At 40.3% G+C, this 19,250-nt stretch overlaps 3 protein-coding genes across 4 annotated transcripts; 2 read left to right on the forward strand and 1 right to left on the reverse strand.

Annotated features, from left to right (window-relative positions):
• The first annotated feature begins 194 nt into the window (after positions 1-194).
• On the forward strand, positions 195-3,626 carry LOC144025712 (uncharacterized). Of its 2 annotated transcripts, XM_077532004.1 has the most exons (8): positions 207-404; positions 468-657; positions 849-993; positions 1,080-1,190; positions 1,411-1,467; positions 2,163-2,309; positions 2,389-2,502; positions 2,780-3,626. In XM_077532004.1, exons 3-8 carry the CDS (start codon positions 859-861, stop codon positions 2,831-2,833), a joined length of 618 nt encoding a protein of 205 aa, XP_077388130.1. In that variant the 5' UTR covers positions 207-404; positions 468-657; positions 849-858; the 3' UTR covers positions 2,834-3,626. The 2 variants fall into 2 exon arrangements, with proteins under 2 accessions (XP_077388131.1, XP_077388130.1); XM_077532005.1 differs by lacking the exon at positions 468-657 and having other exon boundaries at positions 195-404.
• Positions 3,627-4,164: 538 nt separating this feature from the next.
• Positions 4,165-8,451, reverse strand: LOC144026365 (fructose-bisphosphate aldolase B-like). The gene is made up of 9 exons (XM_077533009.1): positions 8,293-8,451; positions 7,506-7,618; positions 7,213-7,424; positions 5,631-5,685; positions 5,373-5,533; positions 5,124-5,207; positions 4,864-5,038; positions 4,535-4,734; positions 4,165-4,402 (listed from the first exon to the last, which is right to left on the reverse strand). The coding sequence occupies exons 2-9, from the start codon at positions 7,615-7,617 to the stop codon at positions 4,307-4,309; spliced, it is 1,095 nt and encodes a 364-aa protein (XP_077389135.1). The 5' UTR covers position 7,618; positions 8,293-8,451; the 3' UTR covers positions 4,165-4,306.
• Positions 8,452-10,042: 1,591 nt separating this feature from the next.
• rnf20 (ring finger protein 20, E3 ubiquitin protein ligase) lies at positions 10,043-19,083 on the forward strand. The gene is made up of 22 exons (XM_077533006.1): positions 10,043-10,192; positions 10,515-10,688; positions 10,788-10,856; positions 11,285-11,383; positions 11,474-11,621; positions 11,907-12,092; positions 12,214-12,329; positions 12,669-12,815; positions 12,888-12,962; positions 13,043-13,162; positions 13,268-13,447; positions 13,517-13,652; positions 13,753-13,874; positions 13,976-14,138; positions 15,105-15,417; positions 15,520-15,637; positions 16,398-16,547; positions 16,617-16,829; positions 16,910-17,035; positions 17,347-17,487; positions 18,183-18,287; positions 18,499-19,083. Exons 2-22 carry the CDS (start codon positions 10,524-10,526, stop codon positions 18,673-18,675), a joined length of 3,069 nt encoding a protein of 1,022 aa, XP_077389132.1. The 5' UTR covers positions 10,043-10,192; positions 10,515-10,523; the 3' UTR covers positions 18,676-19,083.
• The last annotated feature ends 167 nt before the right edge of the window (positions 19,084-19,250 follow it).

Raw genomic sequence — 19,250 nt, forward strand, 5'->3', positions numbered from 1 at the left:
GAAAGTAGGGTAGGGTTAAAATAACGAAATACACTATAGCCTACTCTTGCTAACGCGTTTGTCAGTGTTTTATTGCCACAACTAGTGATGCGTTCAAGTTACACAAAGAACATAGAATTATCGCTTCTCAATCGGATTTTGAACACTTCACTCAATGCCCGGGGAGAGTAGCCTTTTATTTATGCATCGAAAATCATTTGTCGACGGGGACTGCTGTTGTCGTTGGGGAAGGTGGAGAGGGGGATGGGTGGTTGGACGGTGTTTTGGTCAGGCTATGTGACGCGCTAGCTTGTCGCAGCGGTCACGGATGACGTGCGTATCTCGCTCGATCGTCGATGTCGCAATGCACCCCCTTGCGCAAAATGGAGCAATCCACGGGACGATCGGGATCTGCGTTTATGGAGGTATGGACGACGACCCTGTCTTTATTATTAGTTTTGTAAGTTTGGTTCCCGCCCCACCCCCAGTCCACAGAAAATCTGCGCCTGTGCACACACTATGAATGTGAAGATTGAGAATGAACATCCCGCGACATCCAAAGTGCTGAGCTCCTCCTCTTGATAAAAAGTCCCAAATTTCTCTCGCTCCTCTCCCGCCCACAACATTGCTTAACATTTATTTCCTCCACTGCTTCTTCCTGTGAAAAACTAAAGTGAGGTATGTTACTGCATGTGTTGCATACTTTTTTATTATTAGCCTATTATTATTTTTATTATTATTACATCAAAGTTTACTTTGGATTATTTTATTCTTCAGTGTCAGTCCCTCAAAAAGGAGTGGTGAAATACAAACAGTTCTGGGGCAGAATGCACATCTGGATCAACTAATATTGTTTTCCTGTTGTCTAGTTTCTTCACCATGGATTGCAGTGCACCAACAACCACCACAACAGAGATCACAAGTGATCAGGAAGAGAACAAGGATGAAGCCAAGGTACTGATGTACAGCAAACCACTTCATCGATTTGTCCAAAAGGAGCCTCAAAGTCTCGGGGTAATAACGCCTGTCATCAAATGCATGCTCTCTGTTTAGTTTCTGTTTGTGCATGCCGTGTGACAGGATACTCTTCTCACCACCAGGTTGTCATTCTGATCTGTGGCTGTGCTGAGATCATGATGGGATTCATCTTGATCAGCGAAAATCTGGAAAACTCTACCAACATCTTAATTCCCTTTTGGCAGGGAGCTCTGGTATACAACATTCTCATTATTCTCCACTTTTGAAATTGTGTTCGGTGCCTCCACAAAAGCCCAGCAAGACACCAATTACATCTCACACGCTCAGTGACCCAGTATGATGCAGAGCAGCTTTTCAGTTTCACCGTTTTAAAATACTGAACTTTTGATGTCTATCTATATAGATGACTGCTTATCCACGTGGTAATATATTTATTTTGTTCATTTTCTGCAGTTTCTTATATGTGGAAGCTTGTCTATCTACACCGGAGCATGCCCGTCGAAACGGATGGTAGGTATGGATGCGTTTGGAAATGAACTATGGCATGCATGACGCACGCTCCTCTCCCTTTAATTTCCAAACGCATTAGAAAGTAAAAGAGCAGAGCAGATACCGTTGATGGAAACGAGGCTTTGCAGCTCATGCTTGAACTCTTTCCATCAGTAGTGCCTGACACTCTGGGCGCTCCGTGTCCCCAGTTGGAGAGGTCACAGTGCGCTCCAGCACTGTTATTTTGTGTCCATAGCTAAAAAAATATATATATATATATATTAATTTTCATTTAAATAAATAAAGTTCAATTTATTTGATTACTAATTTGATTTAAGCATTACTTAAATTACAGTAACAGGGTTGCAACTCAATGTAACGTTTAGTTTCTTCTCAAGGCTACATTGCTGTTAGCTGTTATGCTAATTGGTCAAGAACAAACTGAGCTAGCCTGTAATATAAAAGAAAAATGTCATTAATTTCTTCATATGATAACGTGACTGAAGTGACCTGTGCATGAGTGGTTAACACATTTGCCTCACAGTTACGATATTCTGGGTTTGAATCTGGGATCTGAACTTCCTGTGGGGAGTTTGCATTGTACAGTGGTTATCTTTGCTTTATCATTACTGACTGTCAAAATGTTAATTAAAACTTTTATGATGGTGGCGGCAGTTTGAGCCTGGAATATTTTTTTTTGTTTCCATTTCTTCCAGGTGACTGTTTGTTTGGCAATGTATATTGTTGCCATCCTGGGAATTTTTGTCTCTGTGGGATACAGACTAGTAGTCTGCCTTTCCCGTTATCACTATTTCAGTTACCGTGCAAGTGCAATGGATCAAGAGTGGAAATACATCAGAGTGGTAAATGGCATTTTAAACAAATAAGCACATTTTCAAAATGCTTGGCCTTAATAAAATCTATTCTTCTTTCCTTGTTTAGTTACAAATTATTAGTATTGAAGGCATTTTGTGCACATGCTCTCTGTGCATATCGGTGATGCTCATCTTCTTGTCAGCCGTCGCACGGTTGGCTCTGAAATCCACACACACTCAGGTAGCACACTGACTCCAACACGTGCCAACATTACTGTTAATTGTAATTGAAGCGGAAATCCCAACTCTCTTTGAAAGTACTGTATTTCTTTGTGGGATAGATGTAGCATAACATGAAAATCATTCATGCAAAAAAAATAAAAAAATAAAAAAATAAATCACACAAAATTAATATGGATAAGCATATCATCGGAAACTGACATTTTTAGGACATGAGATGTGTTGGTCATCATTGTATTTCCTGTATGTAACCTATCCATCCTCTGTATCTTCAACAGGTCATTTTCCAGCAAATTTCAATGCAACAGAGGGACACAACAGCCCAAGAATAATTATAATGCAGATACATTATAATTTCTCAGTCTAATGACCTCCAACTTGTATCTATAGTTCACTTGTACCAAGACAAACCTTACTCTGCTGACACTGCTGGTCCACAATAACGTCAGTGTTTTTCTGTCTTCTAATTAGTTGACCCAAACAAGTCATTTTAGACTAGCAAAATAGTTCTGTAGCTATCTGCACACGCAACACATTTAATAATCAGCATCTGGTTACTTATTATGATGTACTTTTTCGTATTGTTATGTTTGTGTCACATTAGATAGATATTGATCCTAAACTGCTCCATGTGTATGCGGTACATTTGCCTACTATGTATTGCATTTTTGTATGGCACTGATGTTTTAATTGCAAAGACCCCACTGAAGGTCCACTTAATCTGTGAATATCTTGTGATCGTCAATGTGATCCTGCTTCATTTCACTGTAGTTTGACATTTCTCTCACAAGACAGCATCACGACAGTATTAATGTAAAGTATATGGGAACGGTCAGAAGTTGGTGTTTTTTGTGCTTTTGACATTCATAAGATCATTTGCCTGTCTGTAAGCTAAATATCTGTTTGTAAAAGGTGTCTATGGAGCACTTTTAGGAACTTGTTTCATGTCATGCTATAGATGTTAACAATGAAATTGTTCATATTTTTCACATTAACTTGCAGCGTTTGTATTTATAAAATGCAAGCAAAACGTAGTTTTCTCAAACCTAATGCGAATGGAATTCTAAAACCACAATATTTATAACGCCAAATGTATTATAATAAATACAAGACATTTTGAGCTCTTTTTTGAGTAGAATATTTTTTTCCCCCATTAAAACCCTGATGTATATGATCTGAAACATGCATTGCACGGACAATCCATTAGAGGGCAGTATCACCCTGCTGCTGGATTTTTCTAGGATCCTTGCAAGACAAAAGGAGAGACACCTATAACTTATTAATAGTGGGAAATGTTCAGATTTTTCACGTGTCTGTTATTATATTTTTGACAGTTATAAATGTACAAATTTAAAGCATGTGACCGGATGCATCAAATATGATAAATGAAAAGTCATGTGGCAATTCATTTTCAATAAAAAAAATAATTGTTTGTTCAAAAGGACCAAATAAATACTCAATGTACAAATGATCAGAATTGTTGCTCATATATTTAATGGTTCAGGCTTTATAATGTTACATTTTTAAATAAAGATCTGAACCATATTTTTCCAAGGCAGAATTTCTTGATTAAGGAGATTTCGTAGTAAATTTTCCAAGCAGTTTCCTCATGAGTGTTAAAAAACTGATTGATACGTCAAAAATAATAATAAGAAACAACACATTTGGTCACTTAATTTATTTCTGTAAGAAGGCAAACAGCAGTTCAAGGTGATAAGACAATCTCCCCACTCGATGATGTCCATCCATCATTTCAGGTCATCCGTTTTTGGTCCCAAGAGTGTCATCGCTTGAGATGAGAGCGTTTAATAGACGTAGTTGGTGGTGTGCAGAGACTGCATGGCGGCCCGGTCGGTCGAACCTGTAGCCTTGTACTCTCCTTTAGCAGCCAGGCCGTTGATCTGAGGAGAGAGTTAATCATCAGCTCGCATTACGGAACAAACAGCTTCTGACAAATCATTTACTAGTCATAATAAACTTGGGTATTACAAGATAAGAGTGAATTAATACTCCTTGTCGTCGCTGTGGCTTACCATGGCCCTTTTGCAGAAAACTTCTTGCGCGGCGGCTTTGTTGGCAGCTTTTCCCTGCCAGGCTGCGAGAGTGGACGCTTGCAACGCACGTCCGTACGAGAAGGTGAGCCTCCAGGGGCGAACGAACGGCACCTGGTTGATGGCATTCAGGTTGAGCGAGGCCTCTTCCTCACTCTGACCCCCAGACAGGAAGCAGATGCCTGCAAGTAATTGCAGCGAAAATTATTCGCTACAAATATGACAGGTAGACAAATTCAATGCACTTCCACAAGATGCCCAAATTTTTGTTTGGTTTTAGATGTTTTGGGAAAATATCTTAAAACACTCACCCGGAACAGCGGCTGGCACGGTGCGCCTCAGAGCCGTCACGGTAGCCATGGCGACCTCCTGAGGGGTATACTTCTTGGTGCAGGAGTGCCCGGCGGTGACCATGTTGGGCTTCAGCAGCGTTCCCTCCAGGTACACGTGGTGATCGGACAGAGCCTTGTACACAGCAGCCAGAACCTGAAGAGACGCATACTTTCCAATATTCTATTTTGGGCGAGAAACATTTGCTCATTTAAAAGTTTTCAACAGATGGCCTACCGACCTTTTCTGTGACATACTGGCATCGCTGCAGATCATGGTTTCCATCGGGAAGGATCTCTGGCTCCACGATGGGCACTAGTCCATTCTGATAAAAGATATCAATGTGTTTTTATTACCTCCTCCAGGGATGTTGTGGACATCTGACTAATGTAATAGTCTAAACACAATTCAGGCAGATGCAGCAATCTATGTGACTCCTGATCCATATCAGCATTGTTGAAATTCTTCTGAGTGTCAGGTTAATACTAACCTGTTGACAGATGCTGGCATATCTAGCCAGTACGTTGGCATTCTCGGCAATGGCAAGAGGTGTGGGGCAGCTGTCTGAGATCTTGAGCACACACCTCCACTTGGCAAAGTCGCAGCCGTCCTTCTTGTACTGGGCACAGCGCTCAGAGAGGCCGTCAATACCTGCGGAGAAACGGCACAATGAGCATCGTCAACTGAAGAAGACATTTTGTGATGAAAGAAGTAAATGGGATCTGTTTTGTTTTGTTTTGTTTTGTACCCTGTGTGGTTGTCTCTCCGTCTGTTCCATTCAGACCAGCTGTGCCTTTGTCCACCTGAGGGAGGAAGCTGTCATTAACTTTCAAAATAAGGCATAATCGTAATTGAAAATGGTCTACATCCTACATCCATGCCCATTATTACATTCACTGCCTTTGACAAGTATACTTGTCAATTGTATTTTTTAGAGCGGTGCTAAATGGGGGCGAATCTGAGCATGCTCCACTGTAAATATCAAACTTGGAAACAACTTTACTGATGCCCAACCACCGGTAGATGACATCATTGCCCCATTTGATAGGAAATAAACACAGTTTCAGAGTCCATGGGAGAAATGGCTGTATTTTGGCAAACCTACATTTTTCTGCTGTCAATTATAAAAGAACGGGACGGGACAAAAAGTAGGGAGTCTATTCTGTTATTTGGTAGATTCGGTTTATATATAATTATTGAATGTAATATCACGTGAGTATTGGAAATGTAAAAATTTTCTATAATGACTGGCAGTGAATGAGTTAAACTTACTTAGTGTAAGATCCTACACTAATCTATTATTGCATCCCACACTGACTATACTGTACGTAACATTTCTGGGCTAAAATCGATACAGGCCAGGAGCAGTGTTACATCAGCTGTTTTCTCTCTTTTCAGGATGTAGTGAATAAATTGCAAAATCAATGTGTATGAATATAAATCAAAATGTCTAAAATCAAACTTACTGGTACTCCTAATTCACTGTTTGCCATTAAACCTGACAGGATTGGCTTTAATTATGTCTTTTTTGTTGTCTAAATATAGGACAATTGTGAGAAAAAAATAGTATATATTTTTTTTATATAAATATAAATAAAATAAATTATTTTTATGCAAGTAAATAAATAGCTAAAAAAAAAAAAAAATCCAGGTTTAGTACCAACTGAAATGGTTGGTGATGGTGAGTCCAGTATTTTTACAGTCAAGAATTTTACTGATTATTCCATCAGATAAATTGATTTAGTATTATTAATCACTAACATGTGCATTGGGTTATGTACTATTTCTGTCCACTTGGGGGCAACATTCGCACATTCTATTGTAGTATGTGAGTTAGCGTGTATAGCTTTAAAAAAAGCCAGGGCCTGCTTGTGAGTGACATGGGTATCACCAAATGAGAGTGTAGTGTTAGCAGGCTGAATAAATAAATGTTTAAAAAAAACACAAAAAAAAAAAAAAAAAAGCTACCAACTAGCTAGTGTATGAATGTGCTAATTACGTGTTGTTGATTGAAAGCTACCATCAGCAAGTTCAAATGTTGGTGATCATAGAAGTACTATTGTGGTACACGTTGCCCTTTAAATGATCCCAAATTTCAGGCATTCTCTGACTTTTACAGACTTTCCTCCTGACTCGCCAGTGACAGTCTGTGTGGAAAAATGATCACCGAGGCTGAGATTTTGCTTCAACCTTAGTTTGTAATCAAATTATTTTAGTTATTCCTTTACCGGTAATTGTTGCAATCTCAGTTGGTGCCTCATATAAACATTGCATACATGTATATTTGCACCCCTAAATGTACAAAGATTTGTGAGAACTTGCCCACTCACCTTGATGCCCACAACAATGCCCCTTTCTTTGATGACTTGGGGGAAGGGCTTCCCGCTGTTTGACTTCTGGTAGAGCGTCTCGTGGAAGAGGATGACCCCTCCTATGGCGTCAGGGACGGGGTCAGCCGATGTGAAGAGGAGATCGCGGAAGCAGCGACGGTTTTCCTCATTGTTCTCCACGTTGATCTTCTGGAGACGCTTTCCCATGGTGCCTTGAAGAAATCAGTGATTCACTTGCATTTTTTTTGTTTGTTTTATTTTATGTAATGATTCTTGCCCTCGCGCAAACTGACCAGTTGACTCATCTGCCGCCAGGATTCCCTTCCCCGGGGCCACAATCCTTTGGGCGATTTCCGAGAGCTCCTTCTTCTGCTCCGGTGAGAGGGATGGAAATTGCTGAGCCATCCTGGAGGGGGATAAACAGGTTATTTAAGAAGTGAGCAAGTCAGGCTCTTCAGCAAGTATGAGGAAGATGTTTTTCTCTGCATCATTCACTGCCTCAATTATGTCACCTCTGTCAATGTTTGGCTTAGTTCAACCTCCAGTTTTTTTTCCTTGCCTAATGTGCAACCAGAGGTAGGGAGTAACTAAGTACAAATACTTGAGTAGTGTATTTATTTTTCTAATTATGTTTTACTTTCACTCAGTTGAATCAGTACTTCTATTTAAGCACAGACTATGAGTACTTTTACCATCCTTGTGTTGCAACCAAAGTTCAAAGTACACTTGGACGATCAGATAAGATTAAGATGCCTCATATAGAAATCAATTGTATAGGCTATTTGCTGCATAGACTACAATTTTTAGTTGTTTCTTTCATGAAGTCACGGGATTGGCATGTTTCATTCATGCTGACGCGTCAGGACTCGCTCGTGTCAGTCAGATGTTTTGTACACGCAAAGAGATCTCATCTCCACAGGATTCCGCTTGCACAAGCGCACAACTCGTCGAGCAAGTTTTGGAAACTAAACCGCAGAAAAAATGTTCGGCTGACTTTCATGAAACGCCCACCCCCTCGTTCGTATACACTCCACTCGATCCACTAATAAACAGTAATAAAAAAAAAAGTGGAAAACTTACTTGACAGTAAGGACCGATGTGGCGTGGATTCACACTGAATGTGGGGGCCGAAGGGAGCGGCCAAAGGTGTATTTAAGCGAGAGGAGGAGGCGCTCCAGATGTGATGTGGCGGGGCGTGCTTCACCCCGGAAACGCAATTGGCCCAAAGCGGATAGACATGGGCGGAGTTAGAAGGCATCAATAGCAATCCTTTGTGGACTTTGGGGGCAGTCCGGGCAAGAGTTAAAACAATCAAAGGGAACATAGAACATAATGTGTCAATCGAGCAATAATGTGCAATGTCGCAATACAGGTTTCTGTGCTTGTGTAGATGTGAAAATGCAGGAAATTGTGCTGTGGATTCATTGTGATTGTAGCTATGGCTTGCTGTGCTCATAAATTCAAAATTTTATTTCTGCTCTTATTAAATCGCACCAACAGACAAATATTATTATTATTATTATTATTATTATTATTATTATTATTATTATTATTATTATTATTATTATTATTATTATTATTATTATTATTAAATATAACAATAGACTCACTTTCTAAAATGAGCTGAGGCGGCAGAAAAAGAAAAAATGGTCGGAATTGTATTAATTTATTCCAAACAATCTACTAATTTTCATTCTTGGCTGCACTACTTCAAGTACATGTACTGGGATGTTGGCTTTATTTTATTTTTTTTCAATTAGCTTTTAAATTCTATATGTGCTGCCATGTCAATCTAATCTACCCAGGGCCTTTAGCATCCTATGTATTGTAACTTGAACTATTTTAGCAACGTGACTGTTTCTTTTTCTTCTTCTTCTTCTTCTTCTTCTTCTTCTTCTTCTTTTTCTTCTTCTTTTTCTTCTTCTTCTTCTTCTTCTTCTTCTTCTTTTTCTTCTTCTTCTTCTTCTTCTTCTTCTTCTTTTTAAGCAGTCAGTTTTCCAATTTCTCCTGAGTCCTCTATTTGTAATGGCCAGACGTCCCAATATTTTGGTCCAGGTATTGCATAACATGCATCATCATATATGTCATTCATTTCCATGTTCAGTCTTGAACTGAAAGTAAGTTCATGGAAGCTGTTTTGAGGTGAAAGCTTTGGATCTGCCATGCGTCACTGCCCACCAAACACGTCCTGCACAAGCTGTTGACACTCGAAAACCAGTTTTTACACAACATGGACTCTGAACTGTGAACTATACCCTTAAGTATTACTGATCACTGTTCAGTTAGGATCCATGAGTTGCTTTTATATAAGCAGTAGCACTAAGGTGAAAAGGGCAGATCATTGTTTGACTCAAGACACAGAGAAACACAAACAAAACGATCGTATCTCTAATTTGATGGCATGTTGACTCTATAAATGTAGTTTAACTTTTGTCAGCGTTTTGCAAGTCTTAATTTCATGAAATTGTTGCTCTTTGTGCCAGAGCTGATACTCAGTACTCGTCCCAATATTTATAAAGGGATCTCGGAAAAATATGCTTCTATTTGGGGATATTCTGTGATCTTAAAATAGTGCAGTGCTACAGTTTGGCAGTGATTCCCAACACAACTCCTGATAAAATCATTATTTATTTGCCAGTAGTCGCTAGCATCTATCCTAATACTCTTCTACTGCCACCACAAATAATTATTATTTCAGTATGTGTAATTGATTGCAACATTTTTGAATGATGGTGGGTTTTGTAACGTAAAAACACTGGACTCCAGTGTTATTTCTCCGGTGACTGGAGAAGTAATGTGAAGTTCCCAATCTGAACAATAAACATGTTAATCGCTCCGTGGCACGAGATGGCGCACTTGCACTTGCAGTTGCATATTGCTAGTTCACTGCAGCTTCCGTTTCCGAGAGTAAAGAAGCCGCAGTATCAACATTTGCTAAACTTAATTTCACATTTTTATTAAGCGCCTTCGTCAAAAAGTGGTAAGACTTTTTTACAGCCAACTCGGGTCGAGTTTAACATGATGTCGAAAATTTAGTTTGAGGGAAAAAAAAACCGTTAGTGTTTTGTCGGCATGTTTGCTCTTCTATTAGCATGTGGCTGAAATTAGCACCATAGCCTGATGCTAATGTGGCAGTTAGATACAGAATGAACTTTTTATTATTTCTACTTTGTGTCGTTCAGTTTTGTTTGGGTCCACATAATGACGCCCGGTAGCCACCTTCGAACACTTATTTATTGCCTAGTAGCTGAGGAACCACACAGTAGAAGAACCATTACCACTACGTGTCTTGTTGTTACAAGTGTCTCAGGATGTCTGCGCAGAAGCGTCCTGCAGACCCCAGCGGCCCTTCGTCAACTTCTGGTGTGCACCCAGAGAAGCGGAGAGAGGACGGAGGTCCCGGTGTCAGTGCTGCAGCTGCTGGTGGGAGCACAGCCGTGGAGACGGTCATCAAACTGGGAGGAGTTTCTAACTCGGTCAGACTGTTTATTTTCTCTTTCTTCGTTGTACATAATTTGAAGGACATTATATTTGTGTGGGTGTTCATTAGTAATGGTCTATCACTTGTGTTTCAGGAAGAACAAGATATCAAAGCTCTCCAAGCTAAGAACCGGAAGCTGGGAGAATCTTTAGATCAAAGACAGGTGTGTTTTGTTAGTTTTTGTATAAACCAGAATTTGTGTCAGAGTTGGGAAACACTCTATCCACTGTTATCTAGCACACTATACAGCAATTTTTTTGTGTAAGCCCTCAATGTATCCTACAACAAGCCTTTAAAAGTAGTGAACAACCGATGGTCCCTAGAAAAGCAATTTAGCAGCTGGTGCATCAATATTTATGATGGTAGGTGAATCAGCTGATTTTGATACAACACATTGTAATTATAAGATGTGATTAAATAATTAATGTCCCGGAGGAGTGTTCCAAAACTATGTTTCATATGAGTGAGTTACATAGTAACTATGTAAAAATCTCTTTGTGGTGATTAGGGCATTAGTAGATTATTATGAACACAGTCAGTTTTTGTTTGTTTGTTTGTATTTACCTGGAGAATTTCTTTTTGGGTTTGCAGGGGATTGAAGATGAATTGCGAGAACGAATCGAGAGACTAGAGACCCGCCAGGCTACAGATGATGCAAGCCTGCTTATCCTCAATAGATACTGGAACCAGGTGAACACTTAGCGCCAAGAAACAAGACCCACTTGAGCACCATAAAAGATGTCAGTAAAATGTCAAGCTGTCGTTGTCCTTTGCTTTCAGCTTGATGAAAATATTAAGCTGTTCATCAGACTGTATGACCAATCGCCAAGCGAACCAGAGAAGTCTCCAACGGGAGAGGGAAGGAACCTGAAGCCGGAAACCCCTGAACCGGATGGAGACTCCAATCAGGAGAGGGCCAAGGACAGAGGTATTGGAAAGGAAATGTAGAATGAATTTAATGAAAGTGTTTTTATACAACATTGTGTGTTTGACTAAAATTCACTGAAGGAAGTTAGCTGTGGACTTTTGGGAATGACATCTCCATTTATCAGACATGTTCACTAATCATATAGTTCTTGAAGAAATATTTTTACACTGTATACTGTACATAGACCCCCAACTGTGGCATTTTTATGAACCTGGAGTTTGAAATTGACATTTGAATTTAATTCAATGAGAAAATATCATGATACGCTCCACTGTTGTCACACAGGCCACCAGGGTGAGACATCCAACTCTTTCCTGGCCACCTTGGCCAGCAGCACCAGTGAGGAGATGGAAGCCGAGCTCCAGGAGAGGGTGCAGTCTAGCCATATGCAGGCCACTCGCATTGTGGAGATCTACAAGTGTCTGAAGAGCACAGTAGACCAGCTTAAGGCAGATATGGACTCTGGAGTTGGTGAGTTACAGATCGTTAAGATAATTATGAATGAACCTGAGTAGATTAATGACCTCATGTTTTAGTGACTTGCTAGGGTGCTTTACATTAAATTTCTCACTTGGCGGCTGTTATTTCTTAGCTGGGAGTTCGTGCCATGTAGCTACCAAATTAAATATGCTGCTGACCAGTGAAAATGAGCGTCTTCAACAGCTGTCGGAGAACCTAAAGCAGAAACACAGTCACATGACCAGTGAGGTAGGCATTATATGATAGTATAAATGTATTGCTTGTGAGACAAAACTCCCTTTTTGTGGACATATTCACTTGTGTTGCCATATGAAACATTTGCCTGTGTTTTTTTTTTTCCCTGATTAGATGATAACGACATGAAGAAAAAAATAAGGCCAAATTAGTTGTGACAATTTAAAAAAATACAAATAACATTTTTCTGTTACTTTTTTTGTTTTGTTTCTCCCTTCCTTTGCTGTAAGGCGCTAGTGCTTCTTCGTATAAAGTGACTTTTTGTCCTGTGTAGAAATATTATTTCACAGCCCTCATTCATATCGGCACCTCTCTTCCTCCTCTTCTGTCTAGTCCCGATCTCTTGGCCGCGCAGCAAACAAGGCAGACCAACGTGTCAGCGAGCTGCAGGATTTGAGCGAAGAGCTTCAGTGGGATATGGAGAAGATCCGTCGACGGGAAAATCGCCTCAATGCTCACATGAGTGAGATACTAGAGAGGGTAAGGCATATTTTTGGGGGGCAATGCAATCTGTTTACTGTTAAAAATCAAATTAACTCTCATGGACTCTAGGTGAACAGCAAAGGTTATAAAGTGTGTGGGGAGGCCAGTAGTGTATGTGGGACCATCACTATCAACAAAAGAAAGGTGGGAATGACATAGGTTAAGAATATTTTCGTTAGTGCAGTTGTTTTTTTTGTGGGTTTGGTGACAATGTTCTCTTGCAGTTTGAGGAAATGAACAGTGAACTGGAGGAAAACCAGGAGCTAGCAGACAATCGCCTCATTGAGCTCCAGAAGCTCCAACAGGACCTGCAGAATGTGCTGCAGGAAAACAACAACATGAAGGTCTGTCTCATGTGCCATGTTTATACTAACAGAAAGCTTCACCACATTAAATTTCACACCATTTTATAAAATCTTGTTTTCTGAATGTGGACTCTTTCCACTCAGGCTGAGCTGCTGAGTCGAGCAGAGGGCTTGGTGAAGGATACTTCCGAGTACCGCTGTCTGCAGTCACAATTTTCCGTGCTGTACAACGAGTCTCTGATCCTCAAGGCTCAGTTAGACGAGACACGCGCCCGCCTCAACACAACTAGGACGGCACGCCTCCGACAACTGGAGCACATGGAGGTCAGCTCGTTGAGTGTGTGCATCCGTACAAAGTGAGAGCTGGCTCGCTAACGCCATTATTATGTACAGAACGACGAGGTGACTCTGCAGAGGAAGGTTCGTACCGAAGTGTTTCAACTGGAAGATACGCTGGCTCAAGTCAGGAAGGAGTACGAGATGCTTCGTATTGAATTTGAACAAACTCTTGCCGCCAACGAGCAGGCAGGTGAGGATTCAAATGATTTTTGGAACCCCAAACTGATTATCCTCATCAGTGTTCGCAAAGACTAGCAAATATGTAAAGTGCACGTTGCTTACTCCATCAGGCCCAATCAACAGAGAGATGCGGCACCTGATCAGCACCCTGCAAACTCATAACCAGCAGATGAAGGGCGAAGTTGTGAAATACAAGCTGAGACTGAGAGAGACACAAGCTGAACTCAACCAGGTGTTGCGAAACGGAACTCATTGTTAAGAATTGGATAACTTGTGAGGCGGAATGTTGCACAACAAGGTGCTGAAATAAAGTATTTCATGTTGTCTTTGTAGATTCGCATTTCAAAGGGGAGCGCCATCCTGCAAACTCAGTCGAGCACTGAGATAGACGTGAAGGAAGAGACAATGACGTCCCCTACGACAGCAGCTGCCGTAGGGGAGTTGGTGGTCAAGGCGGAACCTGCAGACAATGATTCTTCTACGCCAAACAGCACTGGTAACTAGGGATAGACTGATTATCGGACAGGCTAAATATCTGTGCCGATTGGTATTTTGATAAATATCGGCATCGGCCTTTTTACATATCTGGAGGCCAGTAAAGCTGGTATCTCACTGAGCGGTGAATGCTTGCGAAAGTAGCAAATTTAGGGTTTTCAGCATTTGTAAGATGTTCGGAGACAGTTTTTACTTGTCTCGCAAAGACAATTTGAACCTATTCAGACCATTTTTCACATTCTACAAAGATCTTTTGAAACCTTTTACAAACCCCGATGGAAACTCCAAATTAGCTACATTCGCATGCATTTGTCACTCAGTGAGATATAGGGAACTTTTCATTTACTGATTTATTTAAATTTCAACTTTATTAAAAAAAAAAAAAAAAGATGCTGGCAATGGGACCCCCCCCCCCCCACTTTTAATAATTCGTAATAATAATAAAAAATATGTACAAATTTTGGAAAACTTTATTAACACTAGACAACTTAAGGGAACTATTTACTTGCTTAGTTTTTAATTTAGCTTATGACAGGCTGATGACCATGGAAGCTCCCTGCAATTTTTGTTACAATTTTTAAACAAAGCTCTCAATTCTTTATATATGGTATTTAATATTAAAAGAAAAAGTAATTTAAAAAAATACCCAAATATTTTCTCTTACTGCAAACGATCAGCTTGAAATATCGGTTAAAAATGTTGATTAAAAAGCCTTTTTAATTAAGTGATTTTAAACAGGATTAATCAAAATGTGATTAATCTTATTAAAACGTTTAATCATTTGACAGCTCTAATTTTTTTGTAAAGATGGGTGAGTGTATCGGTGACTATAGCGGTGTTATTTGAAGGTAATGGTACTTTCTTGTGGCCATTTTATGATTATGCCCAAAACATTTTTGTTAATTTCCAAACTGTATGCCTTCCATGGTGTTCAGAATGTCAATTGTGTGATTATCTTTTTCTCAAGTTACCACTGTAAAAACCGAGCCAGGAGTCGAACCAGAAGTAACAGTCAAGGAGGAGGAGAAAGAGGAGAAGAAAGAGAAGGAGGAAAAGAAAGACAAAGAAATCATCATTAAGAAAGAGGAGAAAGACCGCGAGAGGGAAAAGGAGCGAGAGAGGCCAACCCGCAGTAGCGCGACCAGCAGTGGGATAAAGGAAGAGAAGGACAAACTGGGGAGCTGCAACCAACCTGAGGAGTCATCCGGGGAACGTCTTTCAGCTGGAGGGCCGAAGCGGAAAGAGCTGGAGCAGTTGAAGATAGTCAGAGTAGAGCTCAAGTGAGTTGCATTTTTCTTACATGCTTTTTTTCCCCCCGTCAATCAAGTCAAGAATATATTACATAATAGTTGTGGTACTATCACTTTATATTGCCCGTACAGGAAAGCTCAGGAGTCCCAGAGGGAGATGAAGCTGCTTTTAGACATGTATCGATCAGCACCGAAGGAGCAGAGGGACAAAGTCCAGCTGATGGCAGCGGAGAAGAAAGCCAAGTCAGAGGTGATCAACCATGCACTACTATGGAGGACCAAAACTGCCAAAAGTCAAAATAAATAAATGACTACATAAATAAATGACTAAAAGTAAAAATAAAAACAGATGTAAGAAAATATAATTCGAAAATTATATAAAAAAAAAAATATATAAATGGAAATTAAAAGAACAAAAAAAAATATACCTAAATACATTGGTATTTAATTTTTCAATTATTTTTGTTTTATATATATCCATTTTTAGTTTCACTTTTAATCATTTATTTATTTATGTAATTATTTGTTTAGTCATGTATTTATTAAGTGATTTATTTATTTTTAACTTTTACAGTTTTGGTCCATACTGCCAAGTAGAAATGTTATTCAAATGAGGGGGCGGTCCTAAGCATGTCTTGGGTTGCAAACTGCCTGTCATTGGTCGAGTGAGCAGCTCGGTGAACAAGGAAGTCTCGCTGGCTTGCAATGGACGCTCTCACCTCAACGTTGTCTAGCAACTCAAGTCACAAGTTTCCATTTATTTATTATATAAATAAGTAGACATATTCCCATTTATATATATATATTTTTTTTTAGATATTTTTCGATTATATTCTTTTTATAGACACTTATTTTCACTTTTAGTCATTTATTTATTTAATCATTTATTTATTTTGAATTTTGGCCGTTTTGGTCCTCCATACACAACAGACTCACGGTGCTCAAGGTTTTCAGGTGTTATGTGGTCAATGGCGTGGAGGTGTTATGTGGTACTTTGTTGCTGTTTCCAGTCGGAGGAGCTACGTCAGAGACTGAGGGAGCTGGAGGAGCGCGAGAGGCGGGAGGGCAAAAAAATGGCTGACGAGGAGGCCTTAAGAAAGATTCGCTCTGTGGAGGAGCAGATCGACAGCCTCAACAAAAAACTGTCGACAGCAAAGCAGGTGTGTGAGCATGCAAGGACTTGAATTTGACACCTTTGTCTTTCACCTGGCTAACACCCTCTCCCGCAGGAGGAGGACGCCTTGCTGAGCGAGATGGACGTGACCGGACAGGCCTTCGAGGATATGCAGGAGCAGAACATTCGCCTGATGCAGCAGCTCCGCGAAAAGGACGACGCCAACTTCAAGCTGATGAGCGAGCGCATCAAGTCCAACCAGATCCACAAGCTACTGAAAGAGGAGAAGGAGGAGCTGTCAGATCAACTGCTCACTTTAAAAACACAGGTGAGTTTCCACTGTGACTTTGGAATAATACAAGGCCATTAATCATTTATTTTTATTTTTATTTTTGGTGCAATTGTTAGGTGGATGCCCAGCTACAAGTGGTGAGAAAGCTTGAGGAGAAGGAGCGCCTCCTGCAGGGCACCATCAGCACTGCTGAGAGAGAGTTAACACTGCGGACGCAAGCGCTGGACATGAACAAACGCAAGGTAGTAAATAAACAGCCAGTCAAAGTCATATGTTGATTTATTTATTTATTTTTTAATACAGTAGGTTGATATACAATATTGTTATGTATCTTTGTTAGCTAGTGGCATATTGGATTGCAGTGTTATTATATTCTGAAATGAAACTCACGGTTTTCTAACTATGGTAATCCACTGGGTTTACTCAATTACCTGGACCGCTGCCATTATTGTGTATTAAACCTTAAGAATCATGTTGCAAAACAGCTCAAGGGTAGTTAGTGGTTAAAAAATAAGTCCCTGAAAGCTCAGTAGGTGAATTTCTCGTCCTCCAGGCCCAAGAGTCAACGTTGTTGTCAGAGGAGGTGCGAATTCAGCTGGAGCAGGTTCAGCAGAGGCTCATCGTGGTCCGAGAGGAGGTCGTCGAGAATAGCATTTCCAGGGAGAAGGAGTCGTTTAACTCCCGGCGAGCACAGGTAAGCGCACACGTTGACACGAGGCATCTGTGCCACATCGTCACCCTTTCAAGACGGAATGAACACGAGTCTGTCTTCCACACTGGTCTTCGAAAATGGCATTTTACTGGATGACTCTCCGGTGTATGGTGCTGATGCTGGATGAGAGAGATTGGAAATCTTTTTTTCTTTTTTTCTTTTTAGGGTTTTCCTTGAAAATTCTAATCTCTTAAACCAGGTGGCGTCCATTTTGACATTTTGTTGTCGACTGAAAATGACATAATAGTTGCTCAGTTAACATCCAAACAAGGCTCAGCTTCAGAAAACAGGTGAGACTTGATTGGTCGTTTCCTGGGCCCTGAGCAGCTGTCATTTTGAGTCGACAGCAAGTGGCAAAATGGCTGCCCCGTCAGATGGATAAAATTGGTTGTGTTTTGCTGCTTTAAACTCATATTCTACAAACACAATATTAATCAGAATGCCATGTTTAGACTAGTTGGGGTACAAACAACATTATTGTAATTTTTTTTATTTGACTTTTGCTTTAAAGGATTAATATTGACAGTGATAAAATTTTTAAGGGAGAGTTTTTGATGACTCACTTTTTTTTTTCTTTTGCTTAAGTCAGCCAACCTTGCTTTTATCTACGGAGAATGTTGAACCAGCACAATACCTCTTTAATGCATGTCTTAAAATTGTTGTGATTGTCATTTCAGGAGGACATCTCCAAACTGAGGAGAAAAATTGAGAAGGCCAAGAAACCGGCTGAGAAAATTAGCAACGGAGATGAAATCTTAAATGAGGAAATTAGTGAGTATAAGGTGAGTTGGTGTCATGACAAATATCTGCAAATTAAATGATTTGGCAAATGTTTTTGGCAGGATCTTTTTCAGTTTAGTCTTACTGCCTTCACTCAGTACACAGTCCTATCGCATGCTGTCCTAGATATTCCTGTCCACTCATTAAGTCCATTCATCTGAGGACAAAACATCCCCCCTTCACTCTCCCCGTCTCACTCACGCTCCCCTCCAGGCTCGCCTCACGTGTCCCTGTTGCAACTCGCGGGTAAAGGACGCCGTCCTGACAAAGTGCTTCCACGTCTTCTGCTTCGAGTGTGTCAAGACGCGCTACGACACACGCCAGCGGAAATGCCCCAAGTGCAACGCCGCATTCGGAGCCAACGACTTCCATCGCATTTACATCGGCTAGGCGAGGCCTGCGAGCCAACTCTTGAAAAAGAAGGCGGGATGAGGACAAGCGGGATAGTGCAGATGGTGCCGGGAGCAAGGCTGGCCACAGCGCCTTCTCTCTCCTCTTTTGTGGTCAATGTGGCTCCAGAGTACAGTAAATGTGCAGCTACAAACTGAACTCAACTATTGAGTGCTTTGTCGTTCTGTTTTTACTGACTGAATTTGTGTGCGTGTATGGCACACACTCTCACAAAAAAAACACGAGTAACATTCCTATGGTTCCTCACGTTGAAGTTAATGTGTAATGTTTGTGTGTGTATACATTGTTGCTGTTTCTTGTTTTTTCTTTTTGAAAACTGCTGAAACTGTACTGAAATTTTCCTCAAGTGACTGTTGTCGCTGGTTATTAAACTGAAAGTTGAGCTTTTCTCTCTATGAAATGCTTTACAAGGAAACTCTTGTAACCACTACTGTGGTTAAGATTAGAAACATTGATGCAAACTAAGCACTTGTGATAATGGATTTCACATAGTAATTATTTATTTCTCCCAATAGCACCTGGCAATAAACTTAGCTACTTTTGAAAATGGAAGT

This window comes from Festucalex cinctus, chromosome 9 (genome assembly GCF_051991245.1).
Source record: "Festucalex cinctus isolate MCC-2025b chromosome 9, RoL_Fcin_1.0, whole genome shotgun sequence".
In the NCBI taxonomy this organism is placed as follows: domain Eukaryota; kingdom Metazoa; phylum Chordata; class Actinopteri; order Syngnathiformes; family Syngnathidae; genus Festucalex; species Festucalex cinctus.